The sequence below is a fragment of the Lithobates pipiens genome, unplaced genomic scaffold (assembly GCF_037356315.1).
Source record: "Lithobates pipiens isolate NorthernLeopardFrog02 unplaced genomic scaffold, aLitPip1_a1.2 Scaffold_18, whole genome shotgun sequence".
In the NCBI taxonomy this organism is placed as follows: domain Eukaryota; kingdom Metazoa; phylum Chordata; class Amphibia; order Anura; family Ranidae; genus Lithobates; species Lithobates pipiens.
In genome coordinates, this window is record NW_027507758.1 from 21,768,618 (window position 1) to 21,792,490 (window position 23,873).

General features: G+C 51.2%; 1 protein-coding gene across 2 annotated transcripts; it reads right to left on the reverse strand.

The window, feature by feature from the left end:
- Positions 1 to 662: 662 nt before the first annotated feature.
- Positions 663 to 23,840, reverse strand: POLR1C (RNA polymerase I and III subunit C). 2 transcript variants are annotated; one of them, XM_077485441.1, is made up of 9 exons: positions 23,707 to 23,840; positions 18,425 to 18,496; positions 17,897 to 18,004; positions 9,201 to 9,333; positions 8,974 to 9,093; positions 7,700 to 7,855; positions 7,136 to 7,285; positions 3,963 to 4,079; positions 663 to 1,177 (listed from the first exon to the last, which is right to left on the reverse strand). In XM_077485441.1, exons 1-9 carry the CDS (start codon positions 23,764 to 23,766, stop codon positions 1,059 to 1,061), a joined length of 1,035 nt encoding a protein of 344 aa, XP_077341567.1. In that variant the 5' UTR covers positions 23,767 to 23,840; the 3' UTR covers positions 663 to 1,058. The 2 variants fall into 2 exon arrangements, with proteins under 2 accessions (XP_077341567.1, XP_077341568.1); XM_077485442.1 differs by lacking the exon at positions 17,897 to 18,004.
- Between the last annotated feature and the right edge of the window lie 33 nt (positions 23,841 to 23,873).

Genomic DNA, 23,873 nt, shown 5'->3' on the forward strand with positions numbered 1-23,873 from the left:
TAATAAAAATGCCATAAAACTATCCCCTATTTTGTAAACAATATAACTTTTGCACAAAAATTTTTTTTTTATCAAAAATATGTAGAATACTTATCGGCCTTAAATGAGAAAAAAAAAGGTTTTATTTTTATATATTTTTGGGGGATATTATAGCAAAAATTTAAAAAAATAGTTTTTTTTTGAAAATTGACACTCTATTTTTGTTTATAGCGCAAAAAAAAAAAAAAAAAAAAAAAAAAAAAACGCAGAGGTGATCAAATACCACCAAAAGAAAGCTCTATTTGTGGGGAAAAAAGCACGCCGATTTTGTTTGGGATCCACATCGCACGACCGCACAATTGTCAGTTAAAGCGACGCAGTGCCGAATCGCAAAAAACGGGCCTGGTCCTTTGGCTGCAAATTGGTCCGGGGCTTAAGTGGTTAATTATCAAAGATCTACCTGCAGCAGCCAACTGCATTCCAACTTTCATTGTCCATCATGTTCCAGATTAGAATTAAATGTGACTGTTGGCCGTGAGCACAGACCGATCTTCCCTCTGCAGCCATTGAACGCTCTGATATCCAATATAACATTTCTATTATGTGTATGGTGACATTTTCAAGCCGTTGTGAATGTGCCCACCAGATTGCCAGCAAAGGTTTTACCATATACATCCAGCATAAACCATCAGCAGCCCCCAATATTTTATTCCCAAGCGGAACACACATCTTACAATAACAGATCAAGTCTGTCCATCTTCTGGAAACAAAAAAAGAAAAAATAATGGAAAAGATCGGTGTCCCCAAAATGTTCAGCATTCTCATCCAACAGACTGCAAAGATCAATCATTTAACTCTCTCTGGTTCACAGACGCTCCCGTACCATGACCGGAACAAGCAGGGAACACATTATCCAATCACAGTTCAGCTGGCATTATAAGGCACCACCCAACCGCTGGCCAAGTCCTGCACACAGAACCAATCAGCTGATTGAACAGTCTCTCAGCAGGCAGCCATTGTTTCTGGAAAACGCGGTGTTGGCCCAGCTCTTCAGGAGGAGAAGACGCATTTTCTCGGCTTCAGTCCATCTGCGCTGCATCCAGCTCATCCAGGAAGCGGCGACATTTCCCCATCAGACCCATGATGGCTTCTTTCATCAGGACGTCCGGGGCCAGGATGCCAGTAGACTCTATGGAAACTGTAGAGGGAGAGAAATGGATTCAGGACACCAAAAATCTATTGATTTAAAAAGGATGGATACAAAGCGGGGTAGATAAAATAAGATTTTTTTTTTTTAATTTAAATTAATTTTTATTAAATTGTCCCCAGGAGGACGTAAGGTATTACGAAACATGTCGGGCTGTTTATGCTGATACCACCACGTTTAGAATATCCCCCAGCACGGGTGTATATTTGTTCTTAATTTAACCGGTTTTTATTTTTATTTATTTTTTATTCGTTGTAATCTGGCCATTTTGGGTCATACCTCTGGTCTGCTGTATATATATATATACACATACGAAATAAATTTGTCGATTGTTTAACGGTACGTTCACGATCAGAGTCCATTTTCCCCTTCCCTTTGCTCGTGGCCGGGCGGCCCGAGCGTCTTATGTCTTACTACAAGTTTGCTCACTGAAGAACCTTCGTATATGATAACCTATCGGAGAGCTTTGCATAACTCCGGAAATTAACTGTGATTGGACGGCCACCCTGCCTATCTGCTTCGTGTCGACCGAGAGGAAAGCAGGACGATCGGCTGGTTCCGGAATCCTTTGGCCCGTGTCGCTAATCTTCGGAAGATCCGTATGTACTCACGCCCTCAGCGGCGTGTGAGAACGGAGTACGCATCTGTGATCGCTGCAGAGGGTTTGTCTGCCAGCGCTAACGACTGCGTTGGTCCGGAGTCTATCCATTGCGGTAAGAGTCCAACTTTTTTCCGGTCTGTGATACTGGCAAAACCAGGAAGGTCTCATCAAACCTTAGAGAAGGACTGATTTCCCTGTTCTCCATTACTTGGGGACTTTAGTTATATCCAGGATTTTTTTCGTATAAGGACTTTTTTGATTGAATTTCTTACATGGTGTATTTTTTTTGATTCATGTTTTATATATAATCTATATTGGATTTCATTACTCTTTACACTATAGATTTCACTTATATTCAGCGCAACTTTATATATAATTTTTTCTGATTTAATCCATAATTGATATTTGATGGTTTTTAGTTGCAGCTTTTAGGTTTTGCCCCAAGCGCAATATTTTTGTTTGTTTGTTTTTTGTGTATTTTAATAAATTGTTTTTGAAGTAAAAATCTAAAAGATAGTTTTCTCATTAAGATACATTAATAATTTAGTAGCATGAGGCTATATATTCTGCAATATTTAAATTTTTCAATGAATCCAAGCTCTGCAAGCTGAGATAACCTGCACTGCATTGATGCATTCACACAACTTCATAATAACCATGAGATAAAAAAAAGTTCAGGAATATTCCTTTAGCCCATTTTTTTTTTGCAAATCTATGTACACTACAAACTGTATGATTGAATCGGTTCTGATATCGCTGTTTTATTAACCTGACAGCTTATTATTCTAAACGGGAAACCTTCATTTGGTTTGTAAATATTAAAGATTTTAACTACCAGCAAGAATAAGTCCTTACATTTAAAGAGGACCGGTCCTTTCAAATCCATCATGGCAGCGCCTGTTAGCGGGCATCCGCTCACCTGCTGCCGCCACGTCCCTCACCTTCTTGTGTCACGGCCGCATCACCAGCCTTCCCATTAAAGTGAATGGAACTGTCGGTGAGCCAACAGCGGGTCAGAGGGAGGAGCCAGCAGCGGGTCAGAGATGACAGTTGCACTTTAAAAATTATGCTTTAAATCAAGCCTTTTTACTAGAGATTTAAAATCGACTCAATTTAAATCAAATCCACCAGATACAAAGAAAGCAGAAGCTGCACCCTCGTGGGCTATACCCATCCTTCAGAGAGAATACCTCCCAGTTAAACACGGGGTCCATTCAGAAGCCTCCAGTGCATTTGCGTGTTGCGATGCATTTATTCTGCATGGCCCCCCAACCCACCTCTGAAGCACGTGTGCTGCAATGCATCTCAACACACAAGCCTTGTGATGCGTCACGTCGGAAGAACTGCTGTAATTCATTTAAATGGGCTGCCATAATGCAACGCACATGCAATAACACTACATAATTCAATGGACGGGTCTAAATGGCAGTGGGGAAGAGGTCATTTGCTCCACCCCTGTGAGTAGTGTTTGTTTCAGACACTGTCCTTTAATCCAGCTCAAGATTGGGGTAAGCAGACAGTCTCTGCTTTGCTCCTGTGGACTGTCCTTTTCCACCAGGCACCGCCCTCGAAGCTAGCTCAGTGTTGGGTAAGCAGACCCTTTGCTCTGCCTCTGTGGGCTGTCCTTGTCCCCCAGGCACCACCCTCCAATCTAGTTCAGTGTTGAGGTTAGCAGGCGCTACGGTTCCCCTGCTCCAACAGTACGCCGTCCTTGCCCCCCAGGCACCACCCTTCAATCTAGCTCATTGTTGGGGTTAACAGGCGCTGCGGTTCCTCTGCTCCACCAGTGGGCCGTCCTTGCCCCCCAGGCACCACCCTTCAATCTAGCTCATTGTTGGGGTTAACAGGCGCTGCGGTTCCTCTGCTCCACCAGTGGGCCGTCCTTGTCCCCCAGGCACCACCCTCCAATTGAGCAAGGTGTTGGGGTCAGAAGACGCAGCGGCGCCCCTACTTTGCATTTATGAACATCTTCTTCTCTCAGATTCCAACAGCTCGCTCAACATTACAGACTTTAGCTGGACAGTGCCCAGGATCACATTGGACCCCAAATGTGAAGAAGTGCTGATGGAGTAGCCCCTGCTTACCCTCTTGGTAATCTTATGTTCCACTCATCTATTACAATCCCTGCTGTAGGACAATCTCCATACAGTAACACACAGCGAACGCCGTACTCACAGATAAAGTGGTCCCGCACACGTTCCATGCGCACCAGGTTTTTCAGGTCCTCGTGGCGGAAGATCTCTCTGCTACATGTGTCAATCCGCGAGTTTTCTACACGGGCAACTTTCTTACCTGAAGAAATTAAACACAATGCAGATCGTTACAACGATCCCCAATTTACAGAAAAGAACTGCACTACGGCCTATGGATGCCCCAATGATGGGGAAAACAACACTATGAACTATGCATGGGCAATGACAAGGGAATCTGCACTATGGCCTAGGGATGCCCCAATAATTGTGCTATGCACTGGGTGTCATGTGCCTTTAAGAACGGGTGGGCTACCTCCAGGCTCACCTACCCTCGTTTCCATCCATTAGAATGCACGCACTTTTATGTGGGCTCTCATAAAATTTACAAGATTAAGAACTGCAGAAATATTGGGGTGCCCTGGAGCGGCTCTGTAACTTATGCATGCATTTGCAAAAAAAAATGTGTGCCAACTAAAGCTCTGTTTTTAACTGGTTGGTGAGTCGAACTGGGAATTTTCTTTTGTTTGCATTGCCCTTCTATATGCCCCTTACTGTGAAGGCCACTTATAGGTGGGGGCAGTGGCCAGCTGTTTGCACTATGGACTCTGTATGGCCTAATGACAGGGAAATCTGCACTACGGCCTATGGATGCCCAAATGACAGTGAAAGCTACACAACGGACTATGCGTGCCCTGAGGACAAGGAAATCTGTATTATAAATGTCCCAATGACAGGGAAAACTGCACTATGGACTCTGCATGCCCCAATGACAGAGAATACTGCACTCTGCATGCCCCAATGCGAGGAAAACTGCACTACGACCTGTGTGTGCCCAAACAAGGAAATCTGCACTATGGCCGATGGATGCTTCAATAATGGGGCAAACTGCACTATAGCCTATGGATGCCCCAATGATGGGAAAACTGCACTATGGACTATGCATGGCCAAATCAAAAAGAAATCTGTACTACAGCTTATGGATGCCCCAATGACGGAGAAAGCTACACTGCGGCCAATGTGTGCCCTAACGATAAGGAAATCTGCACTATGGCCTATGGATGCCCCGATGCAAGGAAAACTGCACTACATCCTATGTTTGCCCAAACAAGGAAATATGCACTATGGCCGATGGATGCCCTAATGACAGGGAAACTGCACTATCCATGTCCTAATGACATGGAAATCTGTGCTACGGCCTATGGATGCCCCAATGGTGGGGAAAGCTACACTGCGGCCAATGCGTGCCCCAACAACAAGGAAATCTGCACTATGGTCTACGGATGCCGCAATAACAGGGAAAACCGCACCACATTCTATGGATGACAGGGAAAACTACTCAACCTCCTATGGATGCCACAGACTTCTACCGAATGCAGCTCAATGGAGGAGAGTGATGGACAACACTCACCACCAGTGTGCAACCCCCACCCCCAAACAATCCTACTCACTGATAATGGGAGATACCAGAAGACTCATGACATATGGGGAGAAGGAACACTACCCACCAGGGTGAATGCAAATCAAGACCTGAAACCTCATCAATAAAAGTAGAGATTGGCAGGCCTATTGAGTATGTGGTGCAGGAGGAGAGTAGCAATACTCATTACCAACAGCTAGATCACACACCGATTTATCATACTTACCTAGGTGGATGCTGCATCTGTCCCCCCGGTGCCTCTACACTGAGAACTGAGCAATCAAAAAACGTTGATGGCTCGGTTCTCACAGCTCCCCGAGCAGAGATCTGCCAACTGTCAATCAGCAGCTCTCTGCGCTGGACCGATGAGCTGTGGAGGGACGGGGAACGGCCGCCTCAGGCTCTCAGCAGCTCACTGACACAGGTATCAGTCCAGGCACCTGGCGGATCCAGACTTCCATTGTTGGGGTGATGCGGTGCCTGGACTGAACTTGGTGACGTCAGCAGAGAGCGGACTTTTCAGACCGCTCTCTGCTGAAAACGGGTCACAGGAGTGAAGAACTAATTGCACTCCTGTGAGCCATAGGAGAAGCTCCTTTAACCGCTTGCCGACCAGCCACCTCAGTTTTACTGCGGCAGAATGGCACGGCTGGGCAAAACGACGTCACATCATGTTGCTTTGCCTTTTGCCCACTAGGGGCACGTGTCCGCATCGTGTGCCCCAACGCGAGTGCCCGGCGGGCGCAATGACCGCCGGGCTCCTGCGATTGCTTGTGACAGAGCGAGAACCATGAACTGTGTGTGTAAATACACAGATCCCAGTTCTTTCAGGGGAGAGGTGACAGATTGTGTGTTCATACTATGCATGAACACCGATCTCAGTCTCCTCCTAGACAGTCATATCCCCCCCAGTTAGAAACACACATAGGGAGCACAGTTAACTTCTTCCTTGCCAGTGACATACACAGTAATCAGTGCATTTTTATAGCACTGATCGCTGTATGATTGTCAATGATTCAAAAAAGTGTCCACCATAATGTCGCAGTCCCGATACAAATTGCAGATCGCCACCATTACTAGTAAAAAAAAAAAATATATATATATATATATATATATATATATATATATATATATATATATATATATATATATATATATATATATATATTTTATTTTTTTTTTATTTTTTTTTTTAAATAATGCCATAAATCTATCCCCTATTTTGTAGACGCTATAACTTTTGCGCAAACCAATATACGCTTATTCCGATATATATATTTTTTTACCAAAAACATGTAGAAGAATACATATCGGCCTAAAATTAGATATCAAAAATATGGGATATTTATTATAGCAAAAAGTAAAAAAATTGTGTTTTTTTCAAAACTGACGCTCTTCTTTTGTTTATAGCGCAAAAAATAAAAACTGCAGAGGCAAATACCACCAAAAGAAAGCTCTATTTGTTGGGGGAAAAAAAAAGGACGCCAATTTTGTTTGGGTACAGCGCCGCACGACTGCGCAATTGTCAGTTAAAGCGATGCAGTGGCGTATTGCAAAAAAATGGCCTGGTCATTGAGCAGCCAAATCTTCCGGGGCTGAAGCGGTTAATGACAGAAGAGACTGGCAGACTTTAAGTACGAGGAGAAACCAACACTCACAACCAATGTGATTGTACACCATCTATCCCACCACTAGAAGGAAAGACTTATACAACATGGAGGTAGATGGACGACACTCACCATTCACATCATCCACCGCGATAACTCCAGGCGAGAAACACTTCTGTAGTCTCTCCGCCATCTCACCCTCTATGGGCTGCAGCAGCGTGATCTCTGGTAGTAAGCGGTAACTGGCTGTGGCCACGGGGGAGAACTTGGCGTGGTCCTTCCCTGCAGGGTGAAGTTCAACACACATTATGCCTTTTTACCTTTTTTTTATTTTTATTAGATTTTCTAAATATTACAAAAGGAATAATCATATGAGGAATAAATTACAACACTGTGTCCTGGAAGAAGGAACACAAATTGTTGGGACCATAACGACCTAGGGATAGTAAATACTTTACATAGAATTTGGAAAATTATAATGATTTTGGTTCAATTCCCTTGTCTAGATACAAACTTTGAACCTAGAAGAGGATTCCCAGAGCCCTACGGGTTAGCAGTAGGCTGCATGCTTGTTCCAGGTCTGACTTATAAAAAGGTAGTGAAGCCAAGGATAATCACCCAAAGCCTGTTCACTGAAGTCAGCTCCCATGTTTCCATCCTAGTTCTTATCTCCCCCCCCTCCCCCGGGTAGCTTACCAACTCCCTTGACGCAGTGCACAATGACGTGGATCTCCTGGCCGGGCCGAAGCTGGGCGATGAGGATGTCGCTGTGCACGGTCCGAGGCGGGTCGATGTCATGGAAGAGATCGGATTGGTTCCCTTGAGGGAGCCACTTCATGTGACTGGTGTATACTGCAGAAAAAATAAACTGTTAGAAGGGGCCCTTCTGGAAGAATGGGGCAGCCCCCGGGTGGAGGGATGTGGCCAAATTAGGGTTGGGGGGCAACCACCAGAGGAGAGGATAAGGGAATCCAGAAGGACAGAGTGGGCCTTTGGAAGGCCGGTTCTGGAGGGATGGGGCAGACCCCGGGTGGGGGTGCCCAAACTAGGGTTGGGTTCAACCTCAGGAAGAGGGATAAGGGAATCCAGAAGGACAGGGCAGGGGAGCCCCATGGAAGGGGTAAAGCCTCATTGGAGGGGCAGGTTCCGAAAAGGATAGGGGAGGCCCCTGGGGGAGGGTGGCCTGAATTAGGGTAAGGGGCAAGCTCAGGAGGAGGGATTAGGGAGTCTAGAAGGACAGGGCAGTGTCAGGGGAGGCCTCATTGGGGGGCCTGGCTCTGGAGGGGGATGGGGCAGCCCCCGGTTGGAGGCATGTGGCCAAATTAGGGTGGGGGGGGGCAACCACCAAAAGGAGGGGATAAGGGAATCCAGGAGGACAGGGTAGCGGAGGCCTTTGGAAGGGGGAAGCCTCATTGAGGGGGCCGGTTCTGGAGGGATGGGGCAGCCCCTGGGTGGGGGGCCCAAACTAGGGTTGGGTTCAACCTCAGAAAGAAGGGGGAAAGGGAATCCAGAAGGACAGGGCAGGGGAGGCACATGGAAGGGGTAAAGCCTCATTGGGGGGCAGGTTCAGAAAGGATAGGGCAGGCCCCTGGGTGTGGGTGGCCTGAATTAGGGGCAAACTCCAGGAGGAGGGGGATTAGGGAGTCCAGAAGGACAGGGCAGTGTCAGGGGGAGGCCTATGAGCGAGGGAAGCCTCATTGGCGGGGGGCCAGTTCTGAAGTGAGATGGTGCAGCCCCTGGGCTTTAGGGGGCAACCTCAAGAAAAGGGGATAAGGAAATCCAGAAGGAAAAGGCAGTGTCAGGGGTGGCCCAGGGGAGAGGGAAGCCTCATTGGGGGACTGGTTCTGGAGGGATGGGGCAACCCTGTGCTGGAGAAATGGAAAAGCCCCTTGTACTCCAGGGGGAGAGGGTAGCATCAGTGGGGGGGCCCAGGAGGGACTAGAGACCCAGATGGAGACCAGACATCTAACCTTTATGGTCCAGGTAGAGCTCGCTGGGGTCGGAGGAGTCCTTGGCAGCCTGGGGGTTCCGCTTACATTTCACATTCAGCTCGAACTGCAGCGTGTCAATCTCTGTTCCCTCTGCATCATCTGGGGGGGGGGGGGGGGGGGGGGGGAGAGAGAGCAGCTGTGAAGGGGTCCAACAGCCTCGTATTACATGCAGCTGGGTAACACAGAAGGGGTTACATTCTACTTACCTGAATTCCGATACTCGAAGAGGCGAGGATCGGCACGGATTGGGATGAGGCCCAGGCGGTGGGCGAGGATCTCGTCCTGAATGATTGACGTGTTCTTATAGACGTAGACCTTCTCTATGGCCATGGTGGGGACCTGCAGGGAGAACGGGGGGGGACCTTTCAGACTGAGCACAGGGGAGAGAGAACTTGGATTCTGGATGGAGCGCTTAGGAACACCCACATCTCTAGACTAACATACACCAATTTAGGCCTTTTGATAATTGCAGAACTCCTCCGAAGAGCCAGACCACTACTTGCATCAGGGGCTGAGGGCACTTGAGGAACACTGTGATGTTTTCAAGAAGCCAAGTACAGCCATGTGCTGGTCCCTCCCACCAGCCATGACCTGCCTGCATTCCATAGAGAAGCACAGAGACAGTCTAAACTAAGTTAGACCATATTGTCAAAAGTATTGCCTTTACACACATGAACTTTAACGGCATCCCAGTCTTAGTCTGTAGGGTTCAATATGGAGTTGGCCCACCCTTTGCAGCTATAACAGCTTCAACTCTTCTGGGAAGGCTGTCCACAAGGTTTAGGAGTGTGTCTATGAGAATGATGGCACTGATGTTGGACGAGAAGGCCTGGCTTGCAGCCTGCGCAATAATTCATCCCAAAGGTGTTCTATCTGGTTGAGGTCAGGACTTTGTGCAGGCCAGTCAAGTTCCTCCACCCCAAACTCGCTCATCCATGTCTTTATGGACCTTGCGTTGTGCACTGGTGGCCAGTCATGCTGGAACAGGAAGGGGCCATCCCCAAACCATTCCCACAAAGTTGGGAGCATGAAATTGTCCAAAATGTCTTGGTATGCTGACACCTTGAGAGCCGGTTCACACAGGGGCAACACGACTTCCAACACGACTTTTGTAGGCAACTTGGACACGACTTGTCAACACGACTTGGGGCGACTTACAACATGACTTTAAGTCGCCCCAGGCCAGGCGACTTTGGCCAATCAGAGAATGAGCAAGGGGGAACTCCACGCCAAATTAAAAAAAAAATGGCATGGGTTCCCCCTCCGGGAGCATGCCAGGCCCTTAGGTCTGGTATGGATTTTAAGGGGAACCCCCTACGCCGAAAAAAAACGGTGTGGGGTCCCCCCCCAGACCCATACCAGACCCTTATCCGGGCACGAAGCCTGGCCGGTCAGGAAGGGGGTGGGGACAAGCGAGCACCCCCCCCCTCCTGGACCGTACCAGGCCGCGTGCCCTAAACCGATGACCACGCCCTATACCTATATAAGTCGCTGCGCACGTCGCACAAGCCAGTACAGTGGAAGACCGCGCCGGGTCAACATCGGAAGAAGAAAGAAGAGGGAAGAAGGACGGAGGAGACCGGGCTCCTCCGCTAGTAGGAGAGCTGCAGGAAGACAGTGGAGGAGCCTGGGAGAAGATGCCGGAGAGCGGGAGAAGAGGCCGGACACCGGGAGAAGAGGCTGAACAGAGAGGCGAAGTCGTCAGAAGACCCCCAACGTCGGAAGAAGACCCCCAGAGCTGATTAAAAAATTACTTTTAAAACTTGTGTTGCGTTTTTAATTGAAATTTTTTCCCCAGGTGAATGGGTAGGGGTACGTTGTACCCCTTACTCATTCACATAGGGTGGGGGGCCAGGATCTGGGGGCCCCCCTTATTAAAGGGGGCTCCCGGATTCCGATAAGCCCCCCGCCCGCAGACCCCAACAACCAACGGCCAGGGTTGTCGGGAAGAGGCCCTTGTCCCCATGTTGTTGAGGACAAGGTGCTTTGGGGTGGGGGGGCCGCAGGACGCCCCCCTTCCCCAAAGCACCAACCCCCCCATGTTGAGGGCACGTGGCCTGGTACGGTCCAGGAGAGGGCGCTCGCTTGTCCCCACCCCCTTCCTGACCGCCCAGGCTTCGTGCTCGGATAAGGGTCTGGTATGGATCTGGGGGGGGACCCCATGCCGTTTTTTCGTCGTAGGGGGTTCCCCTTGAAATCCATACCAGACCCAAGGGCCTGGTATGCTCTCGGAGGGGGAACCCACGCCGATTTTTTTTTTTTATAAATTTGGCGTGGAGTTCCCTCTCGAGAGCTGATAATTCTGTGAGAGTTGCCTCAATATAGACGGAGATCCGACTTGGAGGCGACTTCCATTGAAATCAATGGGTACCAGTCGCCTACAAGTCAGATTGAAGTAGTACAGGAACCTTTTCGGAGTGACTTCAGTAGTGTGCATTAAGATGGCTCTCATTCACTTACATTGATTTTTACATGTTGTGCGACTTGAGGCGACTAGGAGCGACCTGAAGTCGGATCTGAGTCTCCCCTGTGTGAACCGGCTCTAAGAGTTCCCTTCACTGGAACTAAGAGGCCAAGCCCAACCCTTTGCAGCTATAACAGCTTCACCTCTTCTGGGAAGGCCGTCCACAAGGTTTAGGAGTGTGTCTATGGGAATGTTTGACCATTCTTCCAGAAGAGCATTTGTGAGGTCAGGCACTGATGTTGGATGAGAAGCCCTGGCTCGCAGTCTGCGCTCCAATTCATCCCAAAGGTGTTCTATCTGGTTGAGGTCAGGACTCTGTGCAGGCCAGTCAAGTTCCTCCACCTCAAAACTCACTTATTCATGTCTTTATAGACCTTGCTTTGTGCACTGGTCCAAATCAGAGTCCTGCTCTGTGTGTCAATGGACGCAGCAGCATGACTCGGCATGACTCGGCAGTGCACCTACATGGAATGCGGCTCTCCATAGGGGCACTCAGAGAGGAGGGGCAAGGAGTGCCACCAGGGGACCCCAGAAAAGGAAGATCGGGTCCGCTCCACGCAAAACCCTTAAATAGAGCAGATAAGTATGACAGCTTTGTTATTTTAAGGAAAAAAAAAAAAAAGACTAAGTTAGACTTACCGGTGACGGTATTTCTAAGAGCCTTTCAGGACAACCCCGGAGAGAGTGTAGCTCCACCTTGTAATCAGGAAACACATGCCCACTTTAAAAACACCTCCTCTTCCTCCATGGCTTCAGTTATTGTGGCCTTCCGACGCTGGAAAACAAAGCACAGAAAGCACAACACCATGGTAGAACTTAATACATTTACTAAGCATAACCTAGGGAGGGAAGTAACGGTTGTCCTGAAAGGCTCTTAGAAATACCGTCACCGGTAAGTCTAACTTAGTCTTTCTCAAATCGCCTTTCAGGACAACCCCGGAGAGGATAACCGAGAAACTTACCCTAGGGCGGGACTACTGCCTGCAGTACCTTCCTGCCGAAGGCCTGATCTGCTGCAGACAGTAGATCTAACCGGTAGTGCCGGAGAAATGTCGAATAACTGGACCAAGTGGCAGCCTTGCAGATTTGTTCAGGCGTTGCACCGGCCCTTTCAGCCCAGGAAACTGCCGTGGATCTAGTAGAGTGGGCAGCAATACCTGAGGGAGGTATTTCTCCTTTTGCTTTATAGGCTTCTGTTATAGCCAACTTAAGCCACCTACCCAGCGTACTTTTAGAAGCTTTCTCCCCCTTGCGTGATCCAGAAAATATCACAAAGAGGGCGTTTGATTTTCTAAAATCTTTAGTAACTTTCAGAAACTGTAATAGACACCTTCTCACATCCAATGTGTGAAAAACTTCCTCTCCTGCATTTGCTGGGGTTGCAGAGAATGTAGGTAACACTATTTCCTGTGATCGATGGAAAGTTGAGGATACTTTCGGTAGGAATGCTGGATCCGTCCTCAGTACCACCCTGTCCTGATAAATTCTAAGGAAGGGTTCTGTAATAGCTAGAGCTTGGAGCTCGCTGACTCTCCTGGCCGAGGTGATGGCCACCAAAAAGATTGTTTTTAAAACCACCTTCCGTAAAGAAGCTTCCTGTAAGGGTTCAAACGGTGCTCCCGAGAGACCCTGTAAAACTGTAGACAAATCCCAACTGGGAAAGTCTTTAAGGGCTACTGGTCTATTTCGAGCAAGAGCCCTAAAAAAATCTAGAAATTAAAGTTTCTTTAGATAAAGTCTTTTCAAAGAAAACTGATAAGGCAGCCACCTGAGTCTTCAGGGTACTGGCTGCAAGACCTTTCTCCATTCCTTCATGTAGAAACTCCAAGACGGACACCGTGCTCTTGACCTTGAGTTCTCTAGAACTGCACCAGGAGTTGAACTTTTTCCAGACCTTCATGTAAATTGCCTGTGTAACTGCCTTCCTACTAGACAGCAGGGTCTTTACTACTTTATCTGAGAGACCTTTGGCTTTTAATAGGTCTTCCTCAGAAACCAGGCGGTTAGCTGTAGGAGTTCCACCTCTGGATGACTTACTGTCCCCTGGGATAACAGATCTTTTCTGAGTGGTAACCTCCATGGGGGCTTCGAGGCTAGGTTTCGAAGACCCGCGAACCAGGGCCTTTTTGGCCAAAAAGGAGTGACTAGTATTAAGTCTGTCCTTTCTTCCCTGAATTTCCTCAGTACTAGTGGAATTAGAGGAAAGGGGGGAAAGGCATAGCACAGCTGGTAATGCCAGGGGTGAGCGAATGCATCCAACCCTATTGCTGCATCTCCTCGGTGAAGAGAAAAAAATCTGTCCACCTTTGAGTTCTGCTGGCTGGCAAAAAGGTCTACCTGTGGAACCCCCCAGGCCTCGGAGATCATCAGGAACACTTCCTGATTCAGACTCCATTCTGCCTCTAGCAATTTGCGCCTGCTTAGGAGGTCCGCAAACAAATTCTGAGAGCCCTTCAGATGCATTGCCGATAGTGAGGCTGTGTTCTGTTCTGCCCAGGCTAACAACAGATTGGCCAGCTCCATCAAGCTCCTGCTTCTGGTTCCCCCTTGCTTCATAATGTAGGTAACCGCTGTTGTGTTGTCTGACAACACCTGGACATGGTGGCCTCTCAAACTCTGCTGAAATGCCACTAAACCCAGAAAGATCGCCTTCAACTCCCTCCAGTTGGATGATCTTTGAGCTTCCTGTTTGGACCAGACCCCCTGAGATGTCTGACCATCCAGATGGGCTCCCCAGCCCCAGGCACTTGCGTCTGTAGTAAGGCGCTTGTCCACAGGAAAGGTCCACACCAGGCCCCTTGAGAGGTTTGCCTGGTCTCTCCACCACCAAAGAGCTCTTTTCGTCTTTGACGAAATTTTTAGCTGTCTTTCCAAAGGATCCTGATGGGACCAGCCTGACAGAACCTCCCTCTGAAGGGGTCTGGAATGGAACCTGGCCCACTGAACAGCCGGGATTGCTGCCGTAAGCAGGCCCAGAACTGCCATAGCCATCCTGACTGAGACTGTCTGGTTGCTCTGTATCCGCTGTACAGCTAGCTGTAACTTTTCCAGTTTTTCCAACGGCAGGAAAACTTTCTGGAGAATCGAATTTAATGTATACCCCAGAAATTTCATTTCCTGTGAGGGGGTCAGGATTGACTTCTCTAGGTTTAGAAGCCATCCCAGGCCCTCGAGGTGAGACTGGGCCCTCTGGAGATTGACTAGGACCTGCTCCCTGGAGTCTGCAAAAAACAAAAGGTCGTCCAGATAAGGAACGACTGGAATCCCCTTCAATTTCAGGGGCTCCAAGGCCTCTGCCATAATCTTCGTAAAGACCCTGGGAGAGGACGAGAGTCCGAACGGCAGAGCCCTGAATTGGAGGTGCCATACCGAACTCCCCACCTTCAATGCCAGGCGCAGGAACTGCTGCGATGCCTGATGAATTGGTATATGAAGGTAGGCATCCCTTAGGTCCAGGGATGCCATGAAGCATTCTGGGGTCAACAGCTTTGTGATGGAGAAAATTGTATCCATCCTGAAATGTTTGTACCGAATGAACCTGTTCAGGAATTTCAGATTCAGGATTAGACGGTACTTCCCTGAGGGTTTTTTCACCAGAAAAATATGTGAATAAAAACCCCCGCCCTGCTGGTTTACTGGGACTTGGATCAGAACCTCTTGCTGTATCAGCTCCTGTAACAACAGCTTCATTGCAGAGGCCTTCTCCTGATCCCTTGGCAATGTTGTCACATAAAACCTGCTCGGGGGTGGTTCTGAAAACTCCAACCTGTACCCCTGATCGACAACGCTCTTCACGAACAGATTTGGAGACAGCCTGTCCCATTGTTCGCGAAAAGCTGACAGTCTCCCCCCCACTGGGGAGATATTGTCACTTGTTCTTAGAGGACTGCTCTGGGGGAGATCTAAAGAGGACTCCACCCCTGCCTCTGCCCTTCTGTGAACCCCATCTGCTCTTGCGATCCTGGTCTTTTTTATGGGACTGCTGAAAAGCACGAAAATTCTTTTTGGCAATCTGCTTTTTCTTAACTGGAAAAGCCTTCTTTTTATCGGCTGTTCTATCCAGCACAGACTCTAAATCGGGACCAAAGAGCAAGTCACCCGAGAAGGGAAGACCACACAGCTTGACCTTAGAAGCAGTGTCCCCAGACCATGTTTTCAGCCAAACTGCTCTCCTGGCTGAATTTACAAGAGCCGAAGACCTAGCGGCCAGTTTAACCGATTCTGCTGATGCATCCGCCATGTATTTGACTGCATTCAGGATCAGTGGAAAGGACTCTAAGAGATCCTTGCGGGGTGTCCCCGCCTCAATATGGCTCTTCAGCTTCTCTACCCAACATTCCAGATTCCTGGCCACCACCGTAGCTGCCATTGCTGGTTTTAGACTGACTGACGCAGCATCCCAAGCTTTTTTAAGGATGGAGTCAGCTTTTTTGTCCATTGGGTCTTTAAGGATCCCCATATCCTCAAAGGCTAGATCCGTTCGTCTGGATACCTGCGAGAAAGCTGCATCGACTCTGGGTTTCTTGTTCCAAACCTCTGAGTCCTTATCTTCGAAGGGAAACCTTCTCTTGAGAGCTTTAGAGAAGAAAGGGGCTTTTTCTGGGTCCTTCCATTCCTTTCTCACTGAATCTGAGAGGACCCTGTGGACAGGAAAAACTCGCCGTTTTGTTTCGTCCAACCCCTGGTACATTTTGTCATGAACTGACAGTTGTACTTTTTCTTCTTGAATTTCTAGAGTAGTGTAGATTGCTTTTAGAATATCATCTACTTCCTCTAGTGATAGCTTGAATTTGGAGCCCCTGCTATCTTCTTCCTCTTCCTCCTCCTCAGAATCCCTGAAGGAGATGAGAGTACTACCCCCTTCGTCTCCAGACTCTTCAGTTTCCACCTGTCTGGATGACGACGCCCTGGGGCTGGGCGGTAAGTTCTGAGGCTCGGTCTGTGCGGGAGGGTTTTGTATCAGGATGGACCTGACTGAACTCAAGGAGTTTGTCAGCTCTTTAACCGAAGAAAACAAATCCTTATATTGTTGAGATGTTTCCTCTTCCACCAATTCTCTGATACAATTTCTGCACATTGCCTTCTGCCATGAATCTCTGAGGGGGGTTTTGCAAGAAGGACATTTTCTCTGACCTGGTCTAGCTTTTCCTAGTGATTTTTCCTGAAACGACATACAGGTTTAACTCACTAAAAGCTCTCAACAACCAGTTGCTTAACACCAAGCCAGTGCAGAGACCCACCACCAAACAGACCACTAGTGAGACCCCAGAACTAGGCTGCAAAAGGTCAGAGCGAAGTCCACCTCTGACCTGCAGCGACAGGCCCCCAAGAGGGGGGAACAGACAAAGACATAACCCACAGTAAAGCAGAGGGTGCCAGTGCACCTTACGTACCTGGGCTGGACCGGTGCTGGGGGCGCCTGTCTCCGCCATAGCTGGCTTGCACTCTTCCATCGTTTGAGTGAGGCAGCTATTTTACAAACAGCTCTCATTTTAAATTTTCCCGGCCGCCGCGTCATCAAGGCCGGCCGGAAGCGGAAGCACACGGTCACCTGACCCGCCCCATGACCCCTGCGTTCCAGGCGCTTGAACCACGGCGCCACGCCCCCTCAGAGCACCCGCGCGTCACCGTGAACTACGCCGTCGCCGCCCGGGACCCGGCGCCGAAAACGGAGCCATGCCGCTGACCTGCAGCGGCCTCCGCCAGCAACAGAGCCCTCCCTGCGCTACCAAGCGGACACCGGGCACCCGACGCCGGCACTCCGAGGGTCCTTACTCCCGTGAGATGGCGGGACCAGGAGCTCCAGGAGTCCTCTCCCCGTGGAGATGCTGCTGGGGGTCAAAGAGAAACAACCTGCAATGAAAGGTAAGCCTTACTCCCCTACAGAGAGTGTAGCTCTCCCTGGTTCAGGCACATGCTTCCTCCAAGGAGGAAACACAATAACTGAAGCCATGGAGGAAGAGGAGGTGTTTTTAAAGTGGGCATGTGTTTCCTGATTACAAGGTGGAGCTACACTCTCTCCGGGGTTGTCCTGAAAGGCGATTTGAGAAAAACCCTTTACAATCACTTTAAGGCGTCAGCATAAGACGACATTTTGGACAATTTGATGCTCCCAACTCTCTTGTGTCCCCCTCACTTCCCGTCTTAGTGACCCCTATAGGAAGTGGTGGGAAATCTTCCCCAACAGGGACACAGCAATCAAAAGCCTGACAGAGGATCCAACCCATCCCGACTCTGTGCCTTGACCCCAACTGGAGAGCTCAGAGGAAAACATTGCTCACTGACCAATCAGTGTCATCCACCCCGTACTGATCCCGCCCCATAAAAACACAGAACTAAAGCCAGAGGACCAGCACGACAGCTGCTGCAAATGGGGGCCCCTATGCGGAAAGCACAAGGCTCCAGCGAAGCCCCGCCCACCTACTGAATCGGTCATACCTCGGCCAGCAGGATGCGCCGGAATGCGTTGGCCAGCGCCGCATCAATTCCCACCATGTCGAACTCCAGGAGGTCGTCCTCCATCTTGGTGACCTCTATCCGGAAATTCTGCAGATGAGACAGGAGAGGGAGGATGAAGATGGGGTAAAAGAACAACCTCGCCACCCCCTCCAATCCTCCGAGGTCATGTGACCTGCCATCTACAGGGGGAGGTGTGGACACAGCTGACGGTCATGTAACATTTCAGACTGGAAGCATCAAGAGCCTGCGCTGACCCTGGAGACAGGAGAGTGTGGAGGTCCGCTACCATGGCAGAACCTTCCAGGGAAGGTGGAGATAAAAGTTGTCTGAATACAGGTCATTCCACCCATAGCAGTCCCCTCCCACCCTCAAGTGTGGTGGATGTAAAGGTAAAAAAGGGGCGGGTCTGCGCAGTATGTGACGAGTCATTGTGGGCGGAGTTATGGGAGCAGTAGCCCTGTACCTGCAGATCTGACCCCTCCCCCAGGATAGCGGTCACACGCTCACCTTCTGGAAGCGCTCCAGGTCCCAGGTGTCATCATATCCGGGGTAATTCCCAGGGAAATCTGTACTGTGTACCTACCGGAGAGAAGACAGACAAGTGACATCACACAGAGCCGCATACCACTCCCCTCCCACCAGGGCCCTTGTAGCTGGGAGGGGCCAATCAGATTCTCTGATGATTCAACCACAGAGATAAACACTGAAAGCTGGTTGGTCAGCTTCATATGATAGGAGTAAGGATGAGCGCAGGCGTGTTCGCATGCACCACGTGCAGCGCCCGCCAGGAAGTTGGCGCAGACGGTAGGTGGTGTGTAGATGGGTGGGCACTAGACTGTAGGTGGTGTGTACGTGGGTGGGCACTAGACGGTAGGTGGTGTGTGGCTGGGTGGGCACTAGACGGCAGATGGTGGGTCGCCACTAAACAGTAGGTGATGTGTGGGTGAGTGGGCACTATACAGTAGGTGGTGTGTGGCTGGGTGGGCACTAGACAGCAGGTGATGGGTGGGCAGTAGACGGTAGGTGGGTGGCCACTAGACGGTAGGTGATGTGTGGCTGCGTGGGCACTAGACGGCAGATGGTGTGTGGCTGGATGGGCACTAGACGGTAGGTGGTGTGTAGGTGGGTGGACACTAGACGGTAGGTGGTGTGTAGGTGGGTAGACACTAGACGGTAGGTGGTGTGTAGGTGGGTAGACACTAGACGGTAGGTGGTGTGTAGGTGGGTAGACACTAGACGGTAGGTGGTGTGTAGGTGGGTAGACACTAGACGGTAGGTGGTGAGTAGGTGGGTAGACACTAGACGGTAGGTGGGTGGGCAGTAGACTGTAGATGGTGTGTGGTTGGGTGGACAGTAGACGGTAGGTGGTGTGTAGGTGGGTGGGCAGTAAACGGTAGGTGGTGTGTAGGTGGGTGGGCAGTAAACGGTAGGCAGTAGATGGTAGGTGCTGTGTGGTTCGGGTGGGCAGTCGACAGTAGGTGCTGTGTGGTTGGGTGGACAGCAGACGGTAGGTGGTGTGTAGGTGGGTGGACAGCAGACGGTAGGTGGTGTGTAGGTGGGTGGACAGCAGACGGTAGGTGGTGTGTAGGTGGGTGGACAGCAGACGGTAGGTGGTGTGTAGGTGGGTGGACAGCAGACGGTAGGTGGTGTGTAGGTGGGTGGACAGCAGACGGTAGGTGGTGTGTAGGTGGGTGGACAGCAGACGGTAGGTGGTGTGTAGGTGGGTGGACAGCAGACGGTAGGTGGTGTGTAGGTGGGTGGACAGCAGACGGTAGGTGGTGTGTAGGTGGGTGGACAGCAGACGGTAGGTGGTGTGTAGGTGGGTGGACAGCAGACGGTAGGTGGTGTGTAGGTGGGTGGACAGCAGACGGTAGGTGGTGTGTAGGTGGGTGGACAGCAGACGGTAGGTGGTGTGTAGGTGGGTGGACAGCAGACGGTAGGTGGTGTGTAGGTGGGTGGACAGCAGACGGTAGGTGGTGTGTAGGTGGGTGGACAGCAGACGGTAGGTGGTGTGTAGGTGGGTGGACAGCAGACGGTAGGTGGTGTGTAGGTGGGTGGACAGCAGACGGTAGGTGGTGTGTAGGTGGGTGGACAGCAGACGGTAGGTGGTGTGTAGGTGGGTGGACAGCAGACGGTAGGTGGTGTGTAGGTGGGTGGACAGCAGACGGTAGGTGGTGTGTAGGTGGGTGGACAGCAGACGGTAGGTGGTGTGTAGGTGGGTGGACAGCAGACGGTAGGTGGTGTGTAGGTGGGTGGACAGCAGACGGTAGGTGGTGTGTAGGTGGGTGGACAGCAGACGGTAGGTGGTGTGTAGGTGGGTGGACAGCAGACGGAAGGTGGTGTGTAGGTGGGTGGACAGCAGACGGTAGGTGGTGTGTAGGTGGGTGGACAGCAGACGGTAGGTGGTGTGTAGGTGGGTGGACAGCAGACGGTAGGTGGTGTGTAGGTGGGTGGACAGCAGACGGTAAGTGGTGTGTAGGTGGGTGGACAGCAGACGGTAAGTGGTGTGTAGGTGGGTGGACAGCAGACGGTAAGTGGTGTGTAGGTGGGTGGACAGCAGACGGTAAGTGGTGTGTAGGTGGGTGGACAGCAGACGGTAAGTGGTGTGTAGGTGGGTGGACAGCAGACGGTAAGTGGTGTGTAGGTGGGTGGACAGCAGACGGTAAGTGGTGTGTAGGTGGGTGGACAGCAGACGGTAAGTGGTGTGTAGGTGGGTGGACAGCAGACGGTAAGTGGTGTGTAGGTGGGTGGACAGCAGACGGTAAGTGGTGTGTAGGTGGGTGGACAGCAGACGGTAAGTGGTGTGTAGGTGGGTGGACAGCAGACGGTAAGTGGTGTGTAGGTGGGTGGACAGCAGACGGTAAGTGGTGTGTAGGTGGGTGGACAGCAGACGGTAAGTGGTGTGTAGGTGGGTGGACAGCAGACGGTAAGTGGTGTGTAGGTGGGTGGGCAGTAGGTGGTGTGTAGGTGGGTGGACAGTAGGTGGTGTGTAGGTGGGTGGACAGTAGGTGGTGTGTAGGTGGGTGGACAGTAGGCGGTAGGTGGTGTGTGGTTGGGTGGACAGTAGACGGTAGGTGGACAGTAGACGGTAGGTGGGTGGGCAGTAGACGGTAGGTGGTGTGTAGGTGGGTGGACAGTAGACGGTAGGTGGTGTGTAGGTGGGTGGGCAGTAGATGGTAAGTGGTGTGTAGGTGGGTGGACAGTAGACAGTAGGTGGTGTGTAGGTGGGTGGACGGTAGGTGGTGTGTAGGTGGGTGGACGGTAGGTGGTGTGTAGGTGGGTGGACGGTAGGTGGTGTGTAGGTGGGTGGACGGTAGGTGGTGTGTAGGTGGGTGGGTAGTAGGTGGTGTGTAGGTGGGTGGGTAGTAGGTGGTGTGTAGGTGGGTGGGCAGTAGGTGGTGTGTAGGTGGGTGGGCAGTAGACGGTAGGTGGTGTGTGGTTGGGTGGACAGCAGACGGTAGGTGGTGTGTGGTTGGGTGGACAGCAGACGGTAGGTGGTGTGTAGGTGGGTGGGCAGTAGGTGGTGTGTAGGTGGGTGGGCAGTAGACGGTAGGTGGTGTGTAGGTGGGTGGGCAGTAGACGGTAGGTGGTGTGTAGGTGGGTGGGCAGTAGGTGGTGTGTAGGTGGGTGGGCAGTAGGTGGTGTGTAGGTGGGTGGGCAGTAGGTGGTGTGTAGGTGGGTGGACAGTAGGTGGTGTGTAGGTGGGTGGACAGTAGGCGGTAGGTGGTGTGTGGTTGGGTGGACAGTAGACGGTAGGTGGTGTGTAGGTGGGTGGACAGTAGACGGTAGGTGGGTGGGCAGTAGACGGTAGGTGGTGTGTAGGTGGGTGGACAGTAGACGGTAGGTGGTGTGTAGGTGGGTGGGCAGTAGATGGTAAGTGGTGTGTAGGTGGGTGGGCAGTAGACAGTAGGTGGTGTGTAGGTGGGTGGACGGTAGGTGGTGTGTAGGTGGGTGGACGGTAGGTGGTGTGTAGGTGGGTGGACGATAGGTGGTGTGTAGGTGGGTGGACGGTAGGTGGTGTGTAGGTGGGTGGGCAGTAGGTGGTGTGTAGGTGGGTGGGCAGTAGGTGGTGTGTAGGTGGGTGGGCAGTAGACGGTAGGTGGTGTGTGGTTGGGTGGACAGTAGGTGGGTATGCAGTATACGGTAGGTGGGTGGGCAGTAGACGGTAGGTGGTGTGTGGTTGGGTGGACAGCAGACGGTAGGTGGTTGGGTGAACAGCAGACGGTAGGTGGTGTGTAGGTGGGTGGGCAGTAGGTGGTGTGTAGGTGGGTGGGCAGTAGACGGTAGGTGGTGTGTAGGTGGGTGGGCAGTAGACGGTAGGTGGTGTGTAGGTGGTAGGTGGTGTGTGGTTAGGTGGACAGTAGACGGTAGGTGGTGTGTAGGTGGGTGGGCAGTAGACGGTAGGTGCTGTGTGGTTGGGTGGACAGCAGATGGTAGGTGGGTGGGCAGTAGACGGTAAGTGGTGTGTAGGTGGGTGGACAGTAGACGGTGGGTGGACAGTAGGTGGTGTGTAGGTGGGTGGGCAGTAGACGGTAGGTGGTGTGTAGGTGGGTGGGCAGTAGACGGTAGGTGGTGTGTGGTTGGGTGGACAGCAGACGGTAGGTGGTTGGGTGAACAGCAGACGGTAGGTGGTGTGTAGGTGGGTGGGCAGTAGGTGGTGTGTAGGTGGGTGGGCAGTAGACGGTAGGTGGTGTGTAGGTGGGTGGGCAGTAGACGGTAGGTGGTGTGTAGGTGGTGTGTGGTTAGGTGGACAGTAGACGGTAGGTGGTGTGTAGGTGGGTGGGCAGTAGACTGTAGGTGGTGTGTGGTCAGTAGGTGGTGTGTAGGTGGGTGGGCAGTAGACGGTAGGTGCTGTGTGGTTGGGTGGGCAGTAGACGGTAGGTGCTGTGTGGTTGGGTGGACAGCAGACGGTAGGTGGGTGGGCAGTAGACGGTAAGTGGTGTGTAGGTGGGTGGACAGTAGACGGTGGGTGGACAGTAGGTGGTGTGTAGGTGGGTGGGCAGTAGACGGTAGGTGGTGTGTAGGTGGGTGGGCAGTAGACGGTAGGTGGTGTGTGGTTAGGTGGACAGTAGACGGTAGGTGGTGTGTAGGTGGGTGGGCACTAGGCTGTAGGCGGGTGGGCAGTAGACTGTAGGTGGTTGGGTGGACAGTAAACGGTAGGTGCTGTGTGGTTGGGTGGGCAGTAGACGGTAGGTGCTGTGTGGTTGGGTGGGCAGCAGATGGTAGGTGGGTGGGCAGTAGACGGTAAGTGGTGTGTAGGTGGGTGGACAGTAGACGGTGGATGGACAGTAGGTGGTGTGTAGGTGGGTGGGCAGTAGACGGTAGGTGGTGTGTAGGTGGGTGGGCAGTAGACGGTAAGTGGTGTGTAGGTGGGTGGACAGTAGACGGTGGGTGGACAGTAGGTGGTGTGTAGGTGGGTGGGCAGTAGACGGTAGGTGGTGTGTAGGTGGGTGGGCAGTAGACGGTAAGTGGTGTGTAGGTGGGTGGGCAGTAGACGGTGGATGGACAGTAGGTGGGTGGGCAGTAGACGGTAGGTGTTGTGTGGTTAGGTGGGTGGGCAGTAGACGGCGTGTAGGTGGGTGGGCAGTAAGCGGTGGTTGTAGGGTTGCCACCGCATTCCTTTAAACCTGAACACATATGAATTACGAGGTTAATTTAATGCAGATGAGGCACCAAGTGAGTTCAACTACCACTTTAATCAGCCACAGAACCTGTGTAATTAATATGTGTTCAGTTTTAAAGGGATGGTAGGTGGGCAGTAAGCGGTAGGTCCCCGGTCGGTCACTCACATTCTGCAGTGAGAATTCTTTCAGCTGCACGCGGCTTCTCATCTGCTCCACCGCCGCCATCTCTGACTCCTCCTATGGGGCCCGCCCACCTCCGCCACATCCAATATGGCGCTCGAACCCCGCCTACCTATCTGACAGCCTGACTCCAGCAACATGGCCACCCGAAC

What these genes read in the sequence shown, in the direction of transcription:
- POLR1C (XM_077485441.1), bottom strand. Translation starts at nt 23,766, where the DNA reads ATGGCGGCGGTGGAGCAGATGAGAAGCCGCGTGCAGCTGAAAGAATTC. An exon ending in GCACTGCGTCAAGGGAGTTG is followed by an intron (nt 7,286 to 7,699) that starts GTAAGCTACCCG and finishes TTCACCCTGCAG; the next exon opens with GGAAGGACCACGCCAAGTTC. An exon ending in TGTGCGGGACCACTTTATCT is followed by an intron (nt 1,178 to 3,962) that starts GTGAGTACGGCG and finishes CTCCCTCTACAG; the next exon opens with TTTCCATAGAGTCTACTGGC.